Here is a 22,665-nt window from a genome sequence, read left to right as displayed (position 1 = left end):
TAATGGTTTGACACACATGTTGTAACAGTGATGAGGGGAACTTTCATTTGGCTTGGGCCTATGGATGTAAGTGGCGGCCAGAGGTCATGGATACTGTATGGGTGTAACGCACCACTAGAAACACTATTCCATGGTTTTCATCTTTTAAATAGATTGTGTCAGAAATTCTACGTTGAACCCTAGTTCAGTCAAGGTTTCAGAAAGGAGTAATTGCTCCAAGGAGTGGGTCAAGCAGAGGATGGTATATGGCCAGAGGAAATATAAGGATTCTTATAACAGTGAATTGACAATGGACAATGGGTCAGGACAGTGGTTCTTAGCCTTTTGGCTTATGTGAAACCCTACTGATTCATTACTGGAATCTGAGGACCCCTTTGAGTCATTATTGGAAACCGGGGACCCCCATCCTAGGAAATGTCTATGATTTGAGCCTCAAAACAATACATAAAAATACAAAAACAAGTATAGACCAAACAAATACTCAAATATTAAAATATTTTGTTTGATTCACAATGAAATATAAAAAAGAGGTTTTCAGAATTTCAATTTTGCATCTTTATTTGTAAATACGTTATTAATGTTAATATTATTTAATTTTGTAAAGCAGTCGCGGACCCCCTGAGTAGGCCTCAACGGCCCCCACGGGTCTTCGGACCACAGGTCAAGAACCACTGGGTTAGGATTTAAAAAGGCAGAATGATACATAAAGGAGAATATAGGTTTATCAAGCCCCAAAGGGCCAACGAGGTCAAGTGCAATTCAGGATGAGGACAGGATGGTAGGGTTGCATATGATTAGGCAGACACAGTGTTGATGATGGTTGGAAATGTGTTGTAAAAGAGGAAAGAGAAAATGGAAAGAGAATGGGTGTGATTGACAGGAAGAGTGTTCTGTGGGTACTTGAGAAAGTTGTGACAGAAGACTGGAGGCTGAAATAGGAGAAGGAGCAATAGGTAATAGAAGCAGACAGGTTGGGCACTACCACTGAAAAGAATGTCAATGTTGTTATTGTATCTGCCCTTACTTTCTGTTGGTTCGTATGAATCTCGACAAAATCTTTTCGCATGAATAGGCTAGTCTTTTCAAAGAGACAAAACAAATCACACCATAAAATATTTATTAGGAATTGGAGACGTTTTTCTTGGTTTTTAAAAAAAAACACCTTGTCACAAGTGCCCTTTATAATAATTAAAAACGATAGCAAACGTCAACATTTGTTTTACATTATAATACATTACAATTATAAAACGTGTAAAACACCACATTTCTTACAAACCTTTTTGTTTTACAATTTAAAATATTTTTCCCCAGATCAGCTGTAGCACATGTTCTATATTTTTAAATTTATTTCTTTTTACAAGTAAACAATATACAAACGATTCACCTGAATGTTATCAGCCAAGGAGGTGTTCGTGACTGGACTGGACTGGTGCAATGTGGAGCAATGTGGACAGTGCATCTCGCAAGATACAGGGATACCGTATTGATAGAATAGAAGGATTTTTATATAGCGCATGGCTACCCGGGAGCATCCCAGCGCTGAGAAGACACTAGAGTGGCCTACCTTCTAGGAAAAAAGCAGTGTTTTGAGTTGTTTGCGGAAGGTTAAGTGATTGGATTGTTTACGTAACTGCAAAGGCAGTTTGTTCCACAATTTAGATGCATTGTACGAGAAGAGCCGGCCCCCACTTCTGGCCTTCTTGATTTTTGGGACTACTCCAAGGTGCATCTCATCCGAGCGAAATCTTCTGTTCGCCTTATAGGACCAGATCATGGATTTAATGATAGGAGGTCCAGTTTCCCCTAGGGACTTGTGGGCGACACATAAGGCCTTGAACTTGATTCTTTCCTGCACCGGTAACCAATGGAGGGTGCGGGGTGCCGGTCTTGCTGAGCAGCAATACTGGGTTTCCATAAGCATTCTTGCAGCTGAATTCTGCACAATCTGCAGTTTTGAGGTGACATACTTAGGGGCGCGCAGATAAAGGGCATTACCGTAGTCTATCTTGGAAAGGATGAGTGCCTGGACCAAAGTTTTCTTAGCTTGGATGGGAAAATTCGCATTGAACAAGTGACTCTGGGTCGGAAAAGAGATACTCCTTTACCTACAGGATGCTAGCCAGTGATGCAGCTGAAACTCATTGCTCAATAAAATGTGTTGACCTACTCCTGGAAGCCACAGAAGCAAGCATACTGTTGTGCCATAAATGATAATGGGCTCTCTCCATAAGTGCATTGGGAGAAGGTGTTGAGGAATGGTCTTGCAATTAATCATTCATTAGCCAACACTCTTCTCAAGAGTTCGCGGATATGTATGATTAGATTTATGATACTGTTTGATATGAGACCTAAGGCTCTCTGTGGGAATCTGATGATGTGAGCTTGGTGTAGTACCATGTAACACACGGATGGTCGGGTGGAATCCATACATGGAACCACAAGCCAATGTCCCACAGGAGTATGTTCGTCAATAACATTTGTCATTATGTACTGTGGAAGAAAAGCATGACTGAGCAATCTTCAAGCTCAAGAAGAGATATGCTACAGGTGATTCCTGTATACGTACATTTTATCTGATAATGCCATAGAAATAGACATGAATTTGTGGACTCGGACTATAATGATACCTTGCACTTTTTGCTGTCACTGTTTTTATCAAGGAAAAACACAGTATTGTTACCGTATTTTAATGTGATTTTATCCTGACCATGTACGTAATTATGTGTGTACTTTTATAGATAATGCAATATCCGAATAAAGGTTATTTGATTTGATTTCATTTGATATGCTACAATGGAACTCTCAAAGCGGGCTTTGTGTCATGCTGGTTAAGTGGCAAATGAAGCCTCTCAGTTCTTACAAGCATCCCATGGCTATGCATGGCATACTCTTTGTTGGCACGCACGCCGAAGTGATAAGGGTTACAAGAATTACTTCCTCTATTATGAAATGCTGAATCTCTGCCCCGCCAGTCTCATACTACCTTGTGCAACTGAAAAGAAAGGTGACTTATTCAATCACTCATAATGTGTACTTGCAACCAATATGGAATTCTGAGATTGTCTCGTCAATCACAAGGCTTAGAATGCAAACATTAACGGCTGCTATTTGTGCACATACATTAGGCCAGATGTATTTACATGCAGGGTGCAAATAGTGGGTGCAAACTTTTGCACCGACTTTTTGTGACCTGCTTTAATTTTGCAATGTGATCTATGCACTAACAGGCCTGGTCACAAAATGTCCATCACAGATCAATCTGCCGAATTAATATTAAGTAGGCAGGTTCCCATTCTCGAGCCTACATGATTGGCTACAAACACACAGATGGTGGCATTCAAGTAGTGTTTAATGTGAGGTGGTGGTTGCAGGTGGGGCCCAATGGCACTCATTTTTGGAGACGGGCACTTATTTTACCTCAACAGACTGATCAAGAGCAGGAGTGAGAAAAACACATAAGGGGGGAAGCGTAGGAAGAGAAAGACTAAAGACAGTGGCAAAGCAAGTAAGGAGGGATGAATAAGAACCTTTAAGAGTGAGATACAGAGTCAGAGTGTCTGGTGGTGGATTAAAGAGGCATGAGGCGGAATCCAGACTACGCATCCTTGGTATTCGGCACTCCAACCTTCGATAGTGCTGCCTAAGAGATTCTGAGCACAACTTTGGGGCCCGGCACTTATTATTTTACAAATTAAGCACTGCATACAGAGAACAGCAGACCCCCATCCCGGAGTTCACATTGCCAAACGGGAAATTTTTGTTTTTACAGCTGCCCTTTTTCCTTAAAGGAACAGGTGCTGCTTTAAAAAAAAGTTTCCCATTTAGGAAGACATGAGGGAAGAAGGCAATGGTCCTATTGATCATCACTGCCTGTTTCCTCTGAGCCTGTCCAACATAATTCCCCAAAAGTAAGGTGTGCAATGGGAACAGTTTCCCCTTTGCAAATGAGTTACCAACTCCTTTCCAAATCGCAAATGCTAATTTAGTACATTGTAAACACCATATTTTGAGGTTGCAACCCCTGTGATTTAGAGAATTGTGACCGCAAAAGGACTTTGTACATTTGACTGTAAGTGCTGTGAAGGTATCAAGACAGATCTTGAAGCTGCCATGGACTGTTGTTATGATTTTCAGCCTAAAAGGGGGTGAGACAGGCATGAATAAACATATTGACAACCTTCTTATGAGTAGTAATTATCGGCCTCTCCCTCTCATCACATTCGAACTGTTGAAGGCACATGGAATTAATTTCCAATGGGAAGTGAAATGAAAAAACAAAGCCTACTTGTATTTTAACACCTGCTAATTCTAGTGGAGCCTTCACTACCCAGATATCAGAATTTGTCATTTCTTTTAACAACATATGTTGACGCTTCAATCAGTGTTACTGACCCCACCACACCGACAATCCGGGATCTTTCCATATTAAGGGGAACTTTTTTGGGGGCAAATCACACAACATATCCTTTCCCTTAATTGACCCATAGATTTGTCAGCAGCACCCATGCCCACATAATCCAGGTGTTCTAGTCCCTGCTCATGAATTTAGTGGCAGGTGCTAAAAAATGTCAAAACAAGCGCACTCAAAAACAGAAACCAAGCAACCTGCTCATACAAATACAAAGAAGAATAGTACATATGGCTTCACTTTAATTAACAGTGTTTTGTTTTTTTTTTAAATCACAGAACTCCTCTTGGGAAGGAAATTTGTTTCAGCCAATAACTCCATTGTTTATTCTACTCTTTGCACATGATTGTCTCAAGAATTAAACAGGTCTGGGGATTTATTTATCTAAATATTTGTCAGTTCATGTACACTAAAAAAAATACTTGCATTGACCTGGAAAAAAGACTTTTGCCGTACCGCAGGGATACTTAATGGCTCGGCTTTTACAGTATAGCAAACATTCAGTCATTTGAAAGGCATCGCCGCCATTTTGAGCGCAATAAATTCTGCCCTGTAGCTAATCCTCTACTGAATCCACTGGAATGAAAGCCTATCTGGTAATGTCAACTCAGGAAGTTATTCCAAACCTGTTTTTTAAGCAACTCATTCCAATGAAAACAAGAAAAGCTTAGTAGGCGCTGTCCAAAGCGCCAGAAGTTCACTTTCTTTGATGCACTAAGCACTGTAACTTCCTCCAAAGTGCTCTTCTATTTTTCAGTGATCAGACGCTACCTAATACTTCATACTGTCACCGGTGGGTATTTCATCTGTTCAGGGTTGCTGTGGGGGTAGGGTGACTGCATTGGCCTGAAACCGCCTTGCAACCCATCCAAAAATGTCGGCATTTGAGTCATTTGAGTCATTTGCATAGAGTCATGTGGCACCGCGTAGCCAACAAACTGCGGGTGCAGGTACTGCCCTTGATGTGGGACAAGCTGTGAAGCCTGCTGGCAGTTCATCACAGAGAAGTTGGTGGGGATGTTGACATATACATTATTCATGGTCCCCTCTGGCAGGCAGCAGTTGGTTTGCGACCTTGTGGGAGGCGGCCGGGCTCCTGAGTTGGCGCTGGAGCTGGAGCTGGCAGCCGTGCTCGACTGGCGCGAGGAGGATCCGCGTGAGGTGCTCGCGCTTTGAATCATGGGGATGGTCTCCATCATCCGGTTGTTTCCAGGGGCTCTGCTCTGTTGAGGCTCTTGTTTGGGGCGCAGGCATCGACAACAGCAAACGGCCACCAGGGATCCCAAGATGATGAAGGCCACGAAGACAGAGCCAACGATGAGGAATGGCACGTAGATGGGTACTGCAGGGAATAGAAAAAGATCAATAAAGCATTAATTTGATGAGATCAGGAATATTTTGTCAGTACATAGTGCAAAAAGTTAAATGTAGAATTTTAAAGTTTGTAAATATTCTGTATTACGGGTAGCATTCATTTTAAAACGCCTAAATATCCTGCAAGACACTTCACTAATTGATATTCTTTCTAGGTTCCTTTGTATGTTATTTAATCACAGTATGAGAAACTCATGCCTTTTCAATCGTACTCATGTGTCCTAACATTGAATTTGTTTTGCTTTCTCACAAGAAAAGGCTTGGTCTTTCCCCGAGAACAGGTAGTCTCAAATGTAGGGGCAGCCAAGCAGCGTCGCCCCACTGCTCTTTGAGCAGAAAAAATAAAATGATAATAACATAGGGGCATATTATCAAGGACCGGTGTTAAAATGATCGCCGTTTTATCGGCAGGAAACTGCCGATAAAACGGCGATAATGGGCTTGATAATACACCCTTGTTAATTCCCATAGAAGCCCATGTTCTGGTGTTAACATGGGATTCTATGGGAATTAACAAGGGCGTATTATCAAGCCCGTTATCACCATTTTATCGGCTGGATTGAATACATTTTGATTGCCACAAATACCATTACACATCAAACATAAATAGGGGTGCAACATAATAAGAGATGTTTATTTGACTAACACTGATAAAAGCATAAACGGGCCTTCCGCATCCAAGAGAAGAGATTATGTAGATCCCCTACCAGAGTGTCTGTTTGTGGGGGTATGGGGGGTGACCGTTGGGAATTTGTTACAGAGTCACATGAAGTGAGGCACTGTTAATGCAATGAGGCAAGGTTAGATCTGGTCATGTCATCATGTACAACGTTAAAAAATAGTAAGGAAGATGTTAGTAAACGCACAACGCACATCCCAATATCGCCGGCTATCGCCGGATTCCATCGCCGTGATAGCGCGCAATTATCAATGCGCATCACGCATTGAAATCCGGCGGTAGTCGGCGATATGGCACATTAGCGCCTGAAAACAAACGTTGTTTTCATGCGCTAATGTGTTCCTTGATAATATGGGGGGGGGGGTGGATTCAGCTTTATGATCCACTCCCCCATGTTATAGATTCCCTAACACCTGGTCAGAGCAGGCGTTTGGGAGACCTGCGATAAACGAGTTTATCGCAGGTCTCCCTCTCCCAACGCCTGCCTAGGTAATAGGGTGTTCCCACCTCCAACCACATGTCAAATGTGGTTGGACGTGGGAACGCCCACTTTGCATGTCATTAACGATGTTTATCGCCGACATGTAAAATGCCCTTCTTAATAGGGCTCTAGCAGTATCGCCGCTTTCTCGGCACAATTCGCCGAAAAAGCGGCGACACTTGCCCTTGGTAATATGCCCCTTGGTTCCTATTCGTGGTCCGAGTGGCCTACAGGGCAATATGACAGTGCCAGAAGAGTGGGTCTCACAGGCCAGCATGTGGACCAGTTTTTTGCCCATATGTGGTGCTTTGGTCTGATGGGACGGTTTGTAATGTTGATAATACAAATATTACCGTAAGCATTGCCTGCAGCAAGCATACGCGCATGGAGTCTCCAATACATTGCAAAACACCTATAAATTACAAGGACAAGGCAGTGGTATGTGAAAAGTTGTATCATGTAAAACTGATTGAGAACAGAAATTACATCTGACTGGCAAAATGGGTGATTTTGGAACCCTCCATACATGCTATTCTAGAACCTCCACATGCTTCATGCTGCCACGCACTGAAGTAGAATTTCACACATTTCCCCTCCTAGCAGAATTTACAAGATTAATACATGTATATTGATACATGTATATCATATCTATGTTTATTATATACAACAACAGAGTACGACCTGAACTTGATATAGACTGGGGAAAGAATGAAAGCATTATTGTAAAACACAACGCCTACTCATCAATTACTGCACCATAAGACAATGATTCTCATGCAATATATAGTGTGTCTAAAAATTCAAAACTAGCCTGATTTACAGGCATAGGCCAAGTTTGTAGCTCTCGGATTCACTAATGGAGGGCACTTTTACTGTGCCCGGGCCTGTTTTCTGTCACAGCCGCCCTTGTACCTGGTTTAAGAGGGAACAGAACGTTGTTTTTAATTTTAAAAAAAAGGGCAATACTGGCTTATGGGGGAAAGAAACCTGTAAATGCAAGGAATTAACACTACAGTGGATAATTTGAAGCAAGCCCTTGAAGCAGGAAAGTGCTTGAATGCATCACAAGAGAGACTTAATGGGAGATCAGCATAGGAGTCACTGTCGAGGTTTCCCATAGTTAACATTGAGAAGAAAACAAAAGAAGTAAAGAGCAAAAAGAATGCAGGCAACAGCTGAGATGCCCATGATTGGCAGCAGCAGGGGGACTGCAGTGTACTGGGGAATGCAGAGAGAGGTGCAGGGCAGGTGGTCAGGCGAGCAAATGTGAGACTAGACCAGGAGGTAAACACTGAAGCTTGTTAAACGAGGAGGTAGAGGCTTTATTAAAGAGAGAAGTAAAAAAAAGAAACATTCCCCATGCTTTTTAGGACGTCGAAGTCGGTGCGAAAATTAGGACATGTTGAGCAAAGCATAGAGGATAGAAGATAAAAATAGCAGCTGCTCACCAGTGCTTCGTTTCAGAAGTAAGGGTGCAAAGGGACCCAGGGAAGAGAGGTGCTGCAGCCAGCATGCAGAGCCTGCCAGAGCAGTCATACAGCTTAACTCCAAATCTAACAAGCAGGGGGGGCATATGTACAAGCCCCTATCTCCAATAAAGCGTCTCTTTTTTTGACGCTCCTGTGGCCTTGTGCCATTTCCCATATTTACAAGGTGGTGCTAAGCTACTTAACGTGGCTTAATGCCGCCTTGTAAATATGCCCCTTTCTCCTGCAGTCCTAGGCAGCAAATGAGTGTGCAATGGGTGTTGCGGTGGGCGTTCCATCGCAGCACCCATTGCTTTTTGATGTTTTCCCAGATTTACAAGGCTGAGGCACAGCCAGGGAATACCGGGTCTTAGAATGGCGATACGAAGAGAAATTATTAATTTCTCCTCGTTTTTTGCTCTTTCTATGTTTGTTACATTTTGCAACGCACATAGAAAGAGCAAATCGGCATTATTGATTGTTTATGTTCAGGAAGGTGTCCCTCAATGCACATAAACAATTGCCCATGCAGCACAGGCACCCTTGCGACATGGCAGCAGGGTGCCCGTGCTGGCGCTGGGCAGCTTTTTTTGTGCCAGTGCTAGGGGATACACAGGAGTGCATCATATTCTTGTGAATATGGCGCATCCATGCATTGAAAAAGTGTCAGAAGAGAAAGGTGTTGCAAAACTTGGCATAGCACCGCTCGCCGGCATTTTTTTTAAATATGCCCCTGGGAGTTAAGCACAGAGTATGCAAAGACTAAAAGAGTTTTGGAGGGCATGATAAGACATTCATGCCTCTCTAAGGAATTAACTCAAACCACAAGGAAAAGCTTTTGAAATACATTTTAATGATATATAGTCAATGCACGTGACCCTGGGACGGATTGGGCATTTATTCCAGCGGGCCACTTATGGCACTTCTTGCACTTTTCACAGCTCACCCAGGTTATTAGAGAAGAAACAGATAGTGCTTTAGGCGAGAGAGAGGAGACAGAAAAAGAGGGACAAAGAAGAGAGAGTAGGGCTTCTTTTGCACTCTAATCTGGTCCTGATATGACCTGTATATGTGGTGGCTACGTTATAAACAAGAGGGGGAGGGAGAGGAGAAGTGGATTCTGTCTCCCCTAGAAATATGCATAAACAAAAGGAATCCACTAACATGGGTTCGGTTATCCCTACAGTGGTGGGGAGCAACCAGTGTTGTTTAAATACCCCTCACACACCAAAAGGCCCCTTGGTGTCATGCTTCATCATCGGGGTCTTCGCAAACCTCTACGGAATGCGGCGTGCTGCGACTCACGACTACGTAGGAGCACTTACAAGTGAACTATGTATTGGTGTGAGTGAGGGTGATATACTGTGAGTGGTGAGGTGAAAAAAGAAAATTAAAAAATACCTGGCTCGTGGGTTTCTAGAAAATGTTATTCAGGCACCGGCTGGTATCGTTAAAAAAGTGCAAGGGAGGTTGTCTTTACTAATTAGGGTAAGGTAACCTCACAAGTGCGTCGTCAACATGTTTCGGAGTAGAAATCTCCTTCTTCAGGACAAGGATGTGCACTAGGTATCCTCACCTTACTCACATGGGTGTAGATGTAAAAGTGTGCTCTACAAAAATAATTCTAGGTGAAATGTACCTATCTGTTTTATTATAGTTCGTTGCGCCCAATTGGCGATTTGCTGAACTTATGGTAACAGGTCTAGTAACCTCATGAGCCAGATGCGTGGTATTGGGGGTCTCCTGTCCTGCCCACTGTGGCAACGGTTACAGCAGAGTCTGGTTGGCTTCCTCCCCTCAACGCGGCTCCGACGACCATGAGGTTACTAGACCTGTTACCATAAGTTCAGCAAATCGCCAATTGGGCGCAACGAACTATAATAAAACAGATAGGTACATTTCACCTAGAATTATTTTTGTAGAGCCCACTTTTACATCTACACCCATGTGAGTAAGGTGAGGATACCTAGTGCACATCCTTGTCCTGAAGAAGGAGATTTCTACTCCGAAACATGTTGACGACGCACTTGTGAGGTTACCTTACCCTAATTAGTAAAGACAACCTCCCTTGCACTTTTTTAACGATACCAGCCGGGGACTGAATAAAATTTTCTAGAAACCCACGAGCCAGGTATTTTTTAATTTTCTTTTTTCACCTTACCACTCACAGTATATCACCCTCACTCACACCAACACATAGTTCACTTGTAAGTGCTCCTACGTAGTCGTGAGTCGCAGCACGCCGCATTCCGTAGAGGTTTGCGAAGACCCCGATGATGAAGCATGACACCAAGGGGCCTTTTGGTGTGTGAGGGGTATTTAAACAACACTGGTTGCTCCCCACCACTGTAGGGATCACCGAACCCATGTTAGTGGATTCCTTTTGTTTATGCATATGTGGTGGCTACACAATCCATAACTTTAACAACCTAAGACTCAACTGTGAGCAACATTAGTAGGAAAACAAGGCCAAAACCAAAGAAGAAGTAAGTCTGTGTTAAAAACAGTGGCCATAACTTATGTTTTTAAACCACTGGAGGTGTATACAGTAAAAAGGCAGGAAGTCGACATAGGACTGAAGTGCTACCCTTCAATGAAAAGTGTTGGTGCTTTTCTATATTGAATTGAGGCCACCCATTGGTTGCACTTTATTCAATTTGATGCACTTAGTCTGCTCCCACAAATCAATTTGAGGATACCAACTTAATGTTTAGCTTCCAATTTCAAAATTCTTCTAATTTACAAAGGTTTTTTCATTGTGCTTCTTTATTTACATATACTTTATTAATCTGTAAATATTATTTAATTTTCTAAGCAGTCGCAGACCCCTTGAATAGGTGTCATGGACCCCTGGTGGTCCCTGGCCCACAGGTTAAGAACTGCTGATCTGCATTACAAAATCATATTTAGAAAGAAATTCACAAGGCACGTCTCAGAGCACCTAATGTACACATGAACTGACCTCACAAAATAGCACTAAAGTGTACCAGTCAATATCGCGTTTTTACATAATATTGATAGGATGTGAGCAGGTGGGAGAATATGTGCAAAAGTATTGATTATTAAAGGAGAAACCACTAAACTGTAAATATTTTAGAAGTTGGTGACATTTCCTAACAACCCTAAACATGAGTTATATAAGCATTACATACAGAGTGCAAATATACAGTTGGAGGAATAGTTGACTGTCTTCTTTGTATGTATTAGTAGTGATGCAGAGAAAACCTAGGTAGGAAGCAACAGAACACTGTACACTGCATGAGGGGGTTGGGAGTTGATCCACAAGCTTGTGCACATCAAATGGGGATTTCACTAATATATTTCTCATTTTTTTAGGAAAAGGGAGATTAAGTAAACACATGTGTAGGCGAGCATAACATCTTAAATGATCTTTAAAAATTGGTCATGGGAACTAGTATATGTGAATGCATAAATAGTATCTACAGCTCATAAAGCACTTAAAATGTTTGTAAAATCTAGCACTCATTTATGAATTGTTTTTTTCCCCACCATTCTAATAATGCTTATACCAATGATGTGTCTCATCTGTCTCATGTTTTAATCACAAGGATTGGACCTTTCAATAAACATTTTAAACTGTATTATTGCTTCTTTTCTTTGTAAAACTTTGGACATGCAAAAGTGACAAATGAAAGGGTCAGATCTGTTTCCACTAATTCCTTGTGAATAAGAGTAGTAAGTGTTCAGGGTTATCAACAGCATTTAAAACTCTGGAGGTTCAGGAGTTTAGATGCCATACAATAGCTAGCTGAACCAACATTTATTGATGACATGAGCAGAACAGTCTCTATATTGTGAAGTTTTGTTGACCTAATAAACAGTCCTACTAAATTTGTAGGAACCGTATACCACTACACTGCCTTGGCCTACTAAATCAAACAGTATATCTAGGCTTCATTACTCCCTTTTACCCAGGGCTACCCAACAAAATTGGCCAGATAGACATCTATGTGGAAAAGACTTTCCATAATATGGATCCTGCAACAGCACACCGCTGGCCTCCACAGGAGGCATTGTTTACTTTAGCATTCTTCATCCAGATGTGAATTAAAAAGCTATGTAGGGTGCTTATAGAACCATTTTGGTCACATGAAATATGGTGACAGACCGAAACACAGATCATGGGACAAGTGGAGTGACTTAAATGGGTTCAGACCTTTTTGATAGTAACTAGTGACATTTCTGCACCAAGGAAGCAACTAACTCACAAGTTTGAAACCTAGAGTTAGCTAAATTCTCTTCAATAATCTTTTTGTCAAACCCGAATAAAGGAGGATGAACCATACAGAAGTCAAATGAGTTTTGCAATACCTTAGCTAGCCAGCTAACTACAAACTGTGACTGGGGACAGGAAGTGTGAGTTTAGCCATAAAAGGAATGCAATAGTATCATATTGCAGTCTGTGATACAATCCCCATGTTATGCTAATTAAGTTAACACTTGGGTCACCCTACTTGCAGCAGAAACTTCCCATGAGGTTTCCCTCCGATCTCCATCATCAACACCCCCCCCCCTTATCCGCTGAGGCTTCTGCTTCCTCGCCTCACTGTCCTCTTCATGGACTGAGCAGGTGGTCAGGAAGCTCCAGTAACATTATACTTTCTCAGGAGGGGTCCCTGGCTCCAGAGTGAAATGTATCAGGAGCTAGTAATGCACTGTAAGCTCATCTGCCAGCTCAGGCATGCCGGAACAGGAAATGGGGGGGGGGGGGGGTCCACAGAGATGCGGGTGCGCTTGGGCATAGGAGCACACTGGGGTACGGGAACACAGTGGAGCATGCAAGGACAGAGGAGCATTGAAGAACAAGCAATGAAGTGCAAATGGAGCACAGGGACAAGGAATGCCTCAAGCACACAGAGGCATGACATAACATGGACCTGGTGGTACAAAGGGGAGTGAGAGCACGGTGGCACAAGGAAACACACAACTACATAGGGCACACATCAATGAAAGACTTCATAAGTAATGTGTATTTCCCTGCAGTGTTTAATGTGACAAAGGTCTGCGTATTAGTATGTGATATATTTAGATTTCACAGTATATCTCAAGATAGTAAACAGCATGTGATCTGGTGGCCCTGTGAGAGATGAGCCTAATAATTGTATGCAAGACCATGCATCCAAACACTACTTATTTGGACTGAAATGTCACAGAATAACTAAGGGGCAAATGATCAAGAAGGGCGTTAAAAATTAGCGCCAGTTTAGCGGTAGAAAACTGCTGCCAACGCGGCGATAATGGTCTTGATAAAATGCCCTTAAGAATTCCAATAGAAGTCCATGTTCTGGTGTGAACATGGACTTCTATTGGAATTCTCCAGGGCATATTAACAAGCCCATTATCGTCACTTTAGCAGCAGTTTTCTGCCGCTAAACCGGTGATAATTTTAACGCCGTGCTTGATAATTTGCCCCTAAATGTGGCCGATGGCATGATAGACCATCACGGTTGTTGTAAGTTGCCGTGACATCTGAGTTGAGCCTTAAGATTGCTGTTGCACTAAGCAACATTTCCCCAGTTGCTGAGAATCTGCACCTGTTTTGAGGGATTGAAAGATCTCCACCACAACACAGCAGCCCCCACAGTAATTGCCACACAATACAGTTGTCCTGTTATTTTCCCTCTTAAACTCCCAACTGCAGGAGATAGAGTTTCCTGGTTAAGGCCTGAGTGGGCGTCCACTACAAAGCACAGCTGCCCGGTGCATGAATGAGAACATGTATACATGCTTATTCTAAAGAAGGAACCGTCTCTGCGTAGTCTTGAATCAAGAGTGGATTGAGAAGCCTCAAGGAGCCAGGGCTTGATATCCCCCAAGCCGTCCGAAGCTGTGGTCATGAGATGTGCAGAGGTGTCTGTGCTGGTTCAGAGGTTTGTTTAGAAGAAGCTCAGCACAGAGAGTGTCTTGTACAGCACAGTTTTAGGATTGCCCTTACCTTTGCAGATGCTAATTGAGAGGAACGCAAATGTCTAAAGTGACACAGGAGTAAATCTGGAGGGTAGTGGGCTCAAAGCGTTTAATGCGTCCGGCCCATCCCGCTATCACCACATTGACATTGACTCTGCGTCAGTCCTGAAAGTCTGCGTCATTTATGGGTTTCTACAGTGGGAGGGTACGGATATCCGGTTGCTTGAGACGTGCAGTAGATACAGCGAGCCCTAAGGCTTTAGGGGCACACTGCATCCAAGCCTCCACTTTCCTTGCTTCCACCAGCAACCATGACACCTTTGCTGTACCACTGCCCCCTATCGACCCAGTCAGACGGAGAGCTTAACCCCTTTGCTGCGGCTGCTATTCTACCACAGCGCTAAGGGGGAGGCGGGGCCGCGTGGCGCTCCCGTGCTCGTGACGGAACCGCTCTGTCACGAGCCTCGGGTGCGCTGTGCTTATGACGGAACGGTTCCGTCACGGCCCCGCCCGCTCTTTAGAACGTCAGAGCAGGCGCGGAATTCGCGCCGCGCAGGCACGGCGAGCGGGCCGTGACGGAACCGTTCCGTCACCAGCACAGCCCACCCGAGGCTCGTGACGGAACGGTTCCGTCACGAGCATGGGAGGGGTTAAACTCTCACTAACAAAATGACAACACAGATACTTGGGGGCATATTTACAGGAAAATGAAGTGCGGCGCTGCAAGCCATCCTGCTGCGCTGAGCTGCGTCATTAGGAAAGGGCAGGGATGTGTCGAATTTACAGCAATACAACGCATACCTGTGCTTTCCTCTGCACTGGTGCACAATTGGCTGCTTAGCGCCAATGCAGGCACCCTTGCACCATGAAGCAAGTGTGAATGCATTGCATGGATGATTATTTTTGTGCAGGAAGGGAAACTTTCCTGCACAAAAACAATCATTGATGGTGTTTTCCTCCTTGCAGCACACAAAGAAGGAGCAAAAGACAAGGAGAAATACAGATATTTCTCCCTGTGTGCAGCTTTAACGCCTCCCCTGGGGAGGTGTTTGAATCTGACACATTCTCAGGCTTGCAAAACCTTGTAAATCTGGGAATGCATCAGAACCCATGGGTGTTGTGTGGGAACAACTATAGAAACACCCATTGAACGCCCCTTTGAGTACTGCATGGAAGGGGGCCATATTGTCAAGGCCATGAAAAGCCATGCAGGGTGGCTTTGCGTGGCCTTTTAAATATGGGTCAGCGTCCACCTGAGTGTCAAAAAAGGTGGCGCAGGGGCCTTGTAAATATGCCCCTGTGTATCACATCATCGGACGGTGGGGTTGGATCACATAAACAACTCTGATTTGAGCAAAAGGCATGATAGGCCCCCTGTAAGTAGTCTTGCCTTTTATTATATATGTTTTTTTATCTTCTAAATTTCTCCGTGTGAGTTTTTGTTTATTATTCAACACATTAGAATTTTCTTTTTAATTACACGGTGCTCAGTCAAATGAATGGGCTGAAATTTGCACAACGCTGCTCTAAGTTAAAAAATATATACTTACTTAATCAGAAAACAGAAAGATCTTACAAAAATCAATATTGCAAGCAGCACAATAAAAACTTAAGCTAAAAAGGCCACACATAATCCTGTGTAAAAGTCTACGCAACAGTGAGAATTACCAGAGCACACCTCTTTCACAGATCTTTGCAGTTTACATCATTTGGCGCCTTGTCTCTGATGTATGTTTTTTGATGCAGTATTCGGGGCAGGAGTGTTGTAATTAAGAGGATGACATTTTAAAAATCAGGTAAAAACTAATCATGAATTCAGTGGTACGCAGATGTAAAAAGACAGCTGTGCACGTCACAGCGCTATTTAAAAAGTCTCATGTAACTCTTGTGAGTAGCAAGTCTCATTTACTTCCGGAAATGATACCTCAGGATGTGACTAGGCAGAGTGAATCTGAGACAGGAACATGCTCTTCTTCTGGAATGGTGTATCCTATGGGACTCGTGTCTGAAAATGTATTCCAAGGATTATGGATGTATTAAAAAAAAGGAAGCATTTTCTTCATAAGTTACAATGATGTTAGGTCAGGTGGTAGATCTTTGTAGTTTGGCTGGTCCATATAATTTATTATTAATATAGGCTTAAAATGTATAACTTGAAAATTGTGCAGGGTTTCCCTCATAATAGTTGTACTATGCCCCAAGCAAAATTGTATCTATGCCTGCAAAAAATTGAAAATATGAAACATTTGCGTAATTCACAATATTTTGCATTACACAATGTTGCATCATTTTATGCTAGTTACAAGACTGGCTCAAGGAGAAAATAAAGAGATTTCCTTCTCGAACCATTTTCCTACCAGCATCTTGCTTAGCTGTTTTTCTTTACCCAAGGCAACCAACATATCGCACCAAGATTATTTTTTTACTTTTTATTGTACTCGAAAATGTTTCTTAAAAAGTTCACCAATGTAAACTTCCAGTATAACCATTCAAATAGTCATATCCACTGCTCAGCACTCCACCTCATCAACAATAGAGTTGAAAACCACTTGGGGCACTTCATCCTTTATGATACGAAAGGGACCCTTATGATATAGAATAGCAATATAAATTAAAAAATCCCATGATATCTAATTAGTTACATATTGAGACGAAGCTCTTTACAGTGGAGTTATTTTCTGAAACTGGGACACTTTTCAGAAATACAAGGCTTTCCACTTTAAAAAAAATAAATGCATCTTTACATCACAACCTGTTAGGCAAGTCTGCATAGAAAACACATTTTGAGGAATACAGTTAAATCACTATTTATCTATGTATTCAGCCCACAAATACATACAGAAAAAAAACTTAATGCCACTAGGTCGGACTTTAAAGGACTTTTGCATAGTAATGTGAAGCATCATAAGTACATAACATGGGGATAGATATATATTTGTGTGGAAGCACATAACTGTAAAATAATATTGGTGTATGTTAAAAGGTCAGGTGACAGTTGCACTGTCGCGCCAGACCTAAAACTCAATGTAGGTTAATGACTGGCCTCCTCCTATCTGTATTGTTGTCAAAGAAAGACAAATAGCATACACTTTGTAGGGATAGATTTACGAAGATTTGGAATAACAATTTCCCAATTGCAATTTCCTGCGAATCTCATTTAGGAAATCACCATTCCTAATGTATGAAACTCTTTTGAGTTTCATTAGAGGGTCCTAGTGGGTCGCAAATAGACCTATCTCATGCATATTAATGAGGTAAGTAGCAATTTGCGACTCACTAGGATTTGATGTCATCACTGGGATGGTGCATGCTGGGGTCAGCAGAACACCATGTCTATGACTGCTTCTATTTTTTTGTAACAAACTTTATTTTGCCATTGTTCAAAGTACATTCCAGTATAACAATGATTCCTGGCATTTTCAATTTAGGTGTAATATCAGCACATCTTTCTCCATAAGTGTATATACATATTCCAATCCTCGCCAATCACTATTTGCATGGTTTGAAAATTACAATGCAATGAATGTAACGTGCATTATCTCACCTATGAACCGTTTACTTCTCTAATGTACCTTGACATGTATTTATACTTTTATTCCCTAACTAAGTTAGTTACCCCTTCCTCTCCCTCCCCTCTTCCTGGTCTGTCCGTGTGTCTCCAGTTATTCCGTAACATATTCTTGAACAAACTTGAATTCCAACCTATATCTCTGGCGTACCCTGGGCCTTCCTTCGTCGTTTACCCTATTTGTCGTGTGCTAGGTGGCTAACTAATCAGAGGAGTGGATCCGGAAATGTAAGTGGGATGTCCACTTGTGTGAGTTCCGCTAGCATGATATCCCATTCTATGAAGATGGGATGTTTTCTTAAACCCCTCGCCTCTTCTCGTCGAAGTGCTGCACTTTCCACGCTGCCCCAACTGATTACCTCCTCCCTCCAGTAATTCAGTGTGGGGCTCCTCAGAGATTTCCATCTCATAGTAATTGCTCTAATCGCCAATATGCGTGCTAGATCTAAGAAACGTAGGTGAACTCTCTGGGCCTTGGTGCATTTGCGTAGGCCCAGCAGGCCCTCTAAGATGTTGCCTGTCAGTGTGAGGTGTGTGATCTCTCCCAACATAGCACGAATGTGTCCCCAGTAGTCCCTAAGGTGTGGGCAAGTCTATAACATATGTACGAATCCCGCCTCCTCTTCCCTACATCTAGGGCAGTAGCTCTGGGCCTCCGGGAACATACAGTGTATCCGTTTCGGGGGTTAAGTACGCCCTATGAAGAACCATATACTGTATAAACTGGAGCTTGGCATTTCGGGAGACCCGCTTGGGGTGTTCCAGAATGCTATCCTATGCCTTGTCTGCGATTACTGTGTCAGTAGTTTCTGCCCATTTCCCACGGAGATCCGTGAGGCAGATGGAAGCCTGCGCTCTGATTCCAGTATACAGCCATTTCACTAGGTGGCCACCCCTCCCCATGTAATAAAGCAAGTGTACCAAGTCATGTTGTGGAGGCTCGCTACGCTGGGGTGCCCATGTTGTCCTAATGTAATGTGCTGTGATTGCATGTAGCAAAGTAAAGGGACCCCAGAATTCCTCACGAAGGTGTCATGGTCTAGCACTATGACTGCTTCTAAATAAAGCAATCTTTTTTTTTTAAATGCAGACCATTTTCGTTTAATAGGATAAAAAATAAACGTTTAAGTTTAATATGTTTTATAAATATTTTTCCAACCATTCTCATAAGGGAAGAGGTCCCTTGGGAATCCCTTCCCAATTGCGAATGGAATACCACTAACTTTGACTTGGCAGTAAATTGTGAATGTTTTGCGACTGCATTTCAGTCACAAATCATTTGTATATAACACTGCGATTCAGTATTAGGAAGAGATGCCTTCAACACGCCCTTTCCAAATACCGAATCACAAAACCCAAATTGTGATTCGTATCAAGTTACTGAATGCCCATGTATTTAGACATCAGAAAGAGCATATTAGCATTTGCAAATGTCCCGATTGCATGAAGCGGGCTCTTTGCGAATGAAAAAATGCATCATACATCTAGCTCCTAGTTTCTAAGACACTTTTACAGCATTACAAGGCCATGTGTGTACCCTTGATTGTTCAAAATCAGCCAGTCAGATAAATAAACAAAATGACCAACGCTAGTGGAGGACAAGCACCTTTTTTGTGGAAACGCACAACTTCTGCCCAATCAAAACATGTACTTCTGGCTCCCAACATGTGGGGGGAGCTATAGCCCATTTCTAATAAGGCTCACATAATATTCTGGAAACAGCTGCAATTTCAAGCTAGACCATACAAAAACAGCATGTCAGCAGAAAAAATGAAAGCAAAAAATGACAAGCCTATTCCAAATGACTGCGACAACCAAAATGGAACAATATGTAAGTGATATTAGTTTTCAATTCGTCATTGGTTTTATGTGACGAATCTTGATTAACCTTTGGTTTATTAAAAAGCTACTAAAATAAATGTTACTAAAATATATCTTTTTCAGAAATTAACACAAGCCAAGGGACCCCATCAGCAGGTTTCAGAATGCCTTCCCTGTGGACCTTTTGTGTAACCGTTAGCTGTGGCATGTCATAAACTGATCATTGCCAAAACATACTCCCTCTTAAACAACCAGCAGTGCCCAAAGATGTACTTAGGTTCACATTACTGGCTGGCATTGCCCTCTCTAAAAGCATTTGACTTAATTTACTTTACTGAAATCAACCTTTAAAAAAATGATATCACACACAATGAGGCATTAACTGGCTGACTAGTATGCAGAGATGCAGAATTTGTTATGGAAGGTACCACAATCCCCATGTTATATGCCACTTTCAAGGGCTTAACTAGAAAAGCGTGTTCATTATTTTCACTTATTAAATGCCAAACCCAGAGAAATTGGATTTTCACAGTGCAATAGCTATCATGTACGCTTCTAGGGCACTCATAATCGAGGCCTCTGTAGAGCTCTTTTCTATATGGGCATCACATCAGATGCTTATGACAATATCTGGTTATCATTAGCTCCTTAGCCCAGATTTGTTAACACTTTGCATTGGGTTTGTCTTAGTTTTGTACTGCAAACCAGATGCAAAGGGTTGTGGTGGTACTTACTTTACAACATAAGCCAGGATTTGTGTGGGAAAGTTGTCCAAAGTAACCTAAAATAGCGTAGTAGCTCTACTTTGCCACAAGTAGGTGCTTTATGGGTGGGAAATTGGTATTCCCATGCAACCGCCCATGGGTTTTGACACAATTAACTATCTGCTAACAAATGAAGGATGAGATTTGCACCAAAACCTTACTTCTACATGAGGCAGGCGTAATGGAGAAGAAAGGCTTTGAGTTCTTCATGCATCTAATACTTTGCATGAGCGCTGCATTATTAAGTATACATACAAACAGGGGAAAGGATTATAGCAAAGTTTTAGTACTGGAAGTACAAAACCTATGTTTGACAGAGCACACACACCCCCTGCAGTTTGGTGCGAGGGTTTGTACATTGGCTCTTGGCAGCCTAAAGGGAGAGAAAAGTGCTGCCATATCTTAGTATACATGATGCTGTTTCTCACTCCCTTTAATACACCACAGAGTAGCAACTTTGGTATGCATCATATGTTAATAAAGTTCCCCCTTAAAAGTTATAGGGAAGTTATAGGGAAGAACAATTGGACACATTTTTAAAAGCATTACTTGCAAATCAAGAGAGTGAGTCTGGACTATTTGCATGATTAAAAGTCACTAAATAATGGCTATATTTTTAAAATGTGTATTAGAAATATGATATATGTACTACAGAAAACTTCACAGTCACATGCAATAATTCCCTCTGCATGACTAGCAGTGAGGGGGTCCAATTTCCAGACACAGAACCATAAGTTAACCAAAACTTTTTCCCACCACTTACTTGTGAGAATGAAGTAATATGAGCACTCTAGGCTCTTAAATACACATTAATAACAATTCTGCCTCTGACTGGTTGGTACGTTGCATGGTTCAACAGCATGAAGTGATATGTTATATTATTACCAGCATTCATGTAATACACCACTACCGTTTGTATGTTTCCCTAGAGCTTTCAATGTCTCGGCTCTATCCATCAATGATTCTGGGGTCTTCCTGGCAAGACCTGAGGGTCGTATTATGTTGCATCTTCCTTAAATACCACCCTGCTGACAGTGCACCTAAATAACCTAAATATAGAACCAAGAAGCAGAACAAAACTTCTCCTCACCTTTCTCCTATTGCATTTGGCTTTGAGCAGGTAGTTTCTGTCTCACTTACTCACTGAGTCATACAATATATGGTGTATTACCCTGTGTTTTGGTATTAGCTTTACACCCGATCCTGAGTTTCAATGCTGGGACTAATAAAACAATAAAACCAAAAGTGATTATTACGTGATTATTACTCTTCCAGGTAAGATGGCTAGAAGGGTTTGCACTGGAAAAATCCATGTGCATGTGTACATGAATAATAATCTCATGTTGGGCGCAAACTCAGAATCTAATAAATAACCTAGAATTAAAGCAGCCTTATCTTAATCTAAAAGAAAGGTTGTATTTTTTCTACTGACAATTAATATTGTTCGCTATGATGATAATGATATACGAGAACACAGTATTTTTTAGTGCTGGCTACTGCTGGAAGAGGATTTATTTATTAATTTTATCTATAAAGTTTTATACAGCGTAAATATGACCCTTGTGGGTATGTCTGCAAAAATGCTGGAAATGAGTTTTACATTTGTCCATCTCCCTCTGTGTTGTTGAGTCACCACCGGATTCCCAGACGCGGTGGTACTTTTCAGTGCAGAGATGAAGAAGTGTTGTGGCTTTTGGCAAATGCCCCCGCGCCTTGCTTTCCTTGGATGGCTGGATCACTGGTTTAACACTTAATTTAATAGCATGTCGACCGGCTCTTGCCAAACTTATACTTCCCGTGAGACCGGACCACCATCACAGCTCCTGGTTCAAAAGCAGAGGACTTGTCAGAGTGTGTGCAGTTTCTTCACTAAAATGACACACACTGGGATGCAGTTAACTATCTGGATCCGGAGAAAATTGAGACTTGATTTGTGCAATAAATATCAGTGATCACTGCTGGGTGGTAGCACCTCTAAGAAACGTTTAGTGGGAACTGATGAGGAGGAGGGATGTCAGAGGGTCCAAGGAACAGCAAATGATTTGGCAGAAATACTAGAGGGCCAGGTACTCATCAAAGCAATCAAATCCCACTCATGGATGAGGAGGTAAGTTCCCTGCCAATGGCAGACTTTGACACCGCTGCCTCGGGTGTTTATCTGTATGTCAAGATGTGC

At 42.2% G+C, this 22,665-nt stretch overlaps 1 protein-coding gene across 1 annotated transcript in view; it reads right to left on the bottom strand.

Moving 5' to 3' along the window:
• Nucleotides 1-1,100: 1,100 nt before the first annotated feature.
• The window catches only part of SHISA2 (shisa family member 2), a 63,369-nt gene continuing 41,804 nt past the window's right edge, over nucleotides 1,101-22,665 (bottom strand). Inside the window, exon 2 of the mRNA XM_078657111.1 lies at nucleotides 1,101-5,750. Coding sequence (XP_078513237.1) covers nucleotides 5,188-5,750 — 563 coding nt within the window. The 3' untranslated portion in view covers nucleotides 1,101-5,187. The remainder of the gene's footprint in view (nucleotides 5,751-22,665) is intronic.

This window comes from Lissotriton helveticus, chromosome 8 (assembly GCF_964261635.1).
Source record: "Lissotriton helveticus chromosome 8, aLisHel1.1, whole genome shotgun sequence".
In the NCBI taxonomy this organism is placed as follows: Eukaryota; Metazoa; Chordata; class Amphibia; order Caudata; family Salamandridae; genus Lissotriton; species Lissotriton helveticus.
Note: the sequence above shows the minus strand (reverse complement) of the source record. Positions and strands in the feature narration are given on the sequence as shown.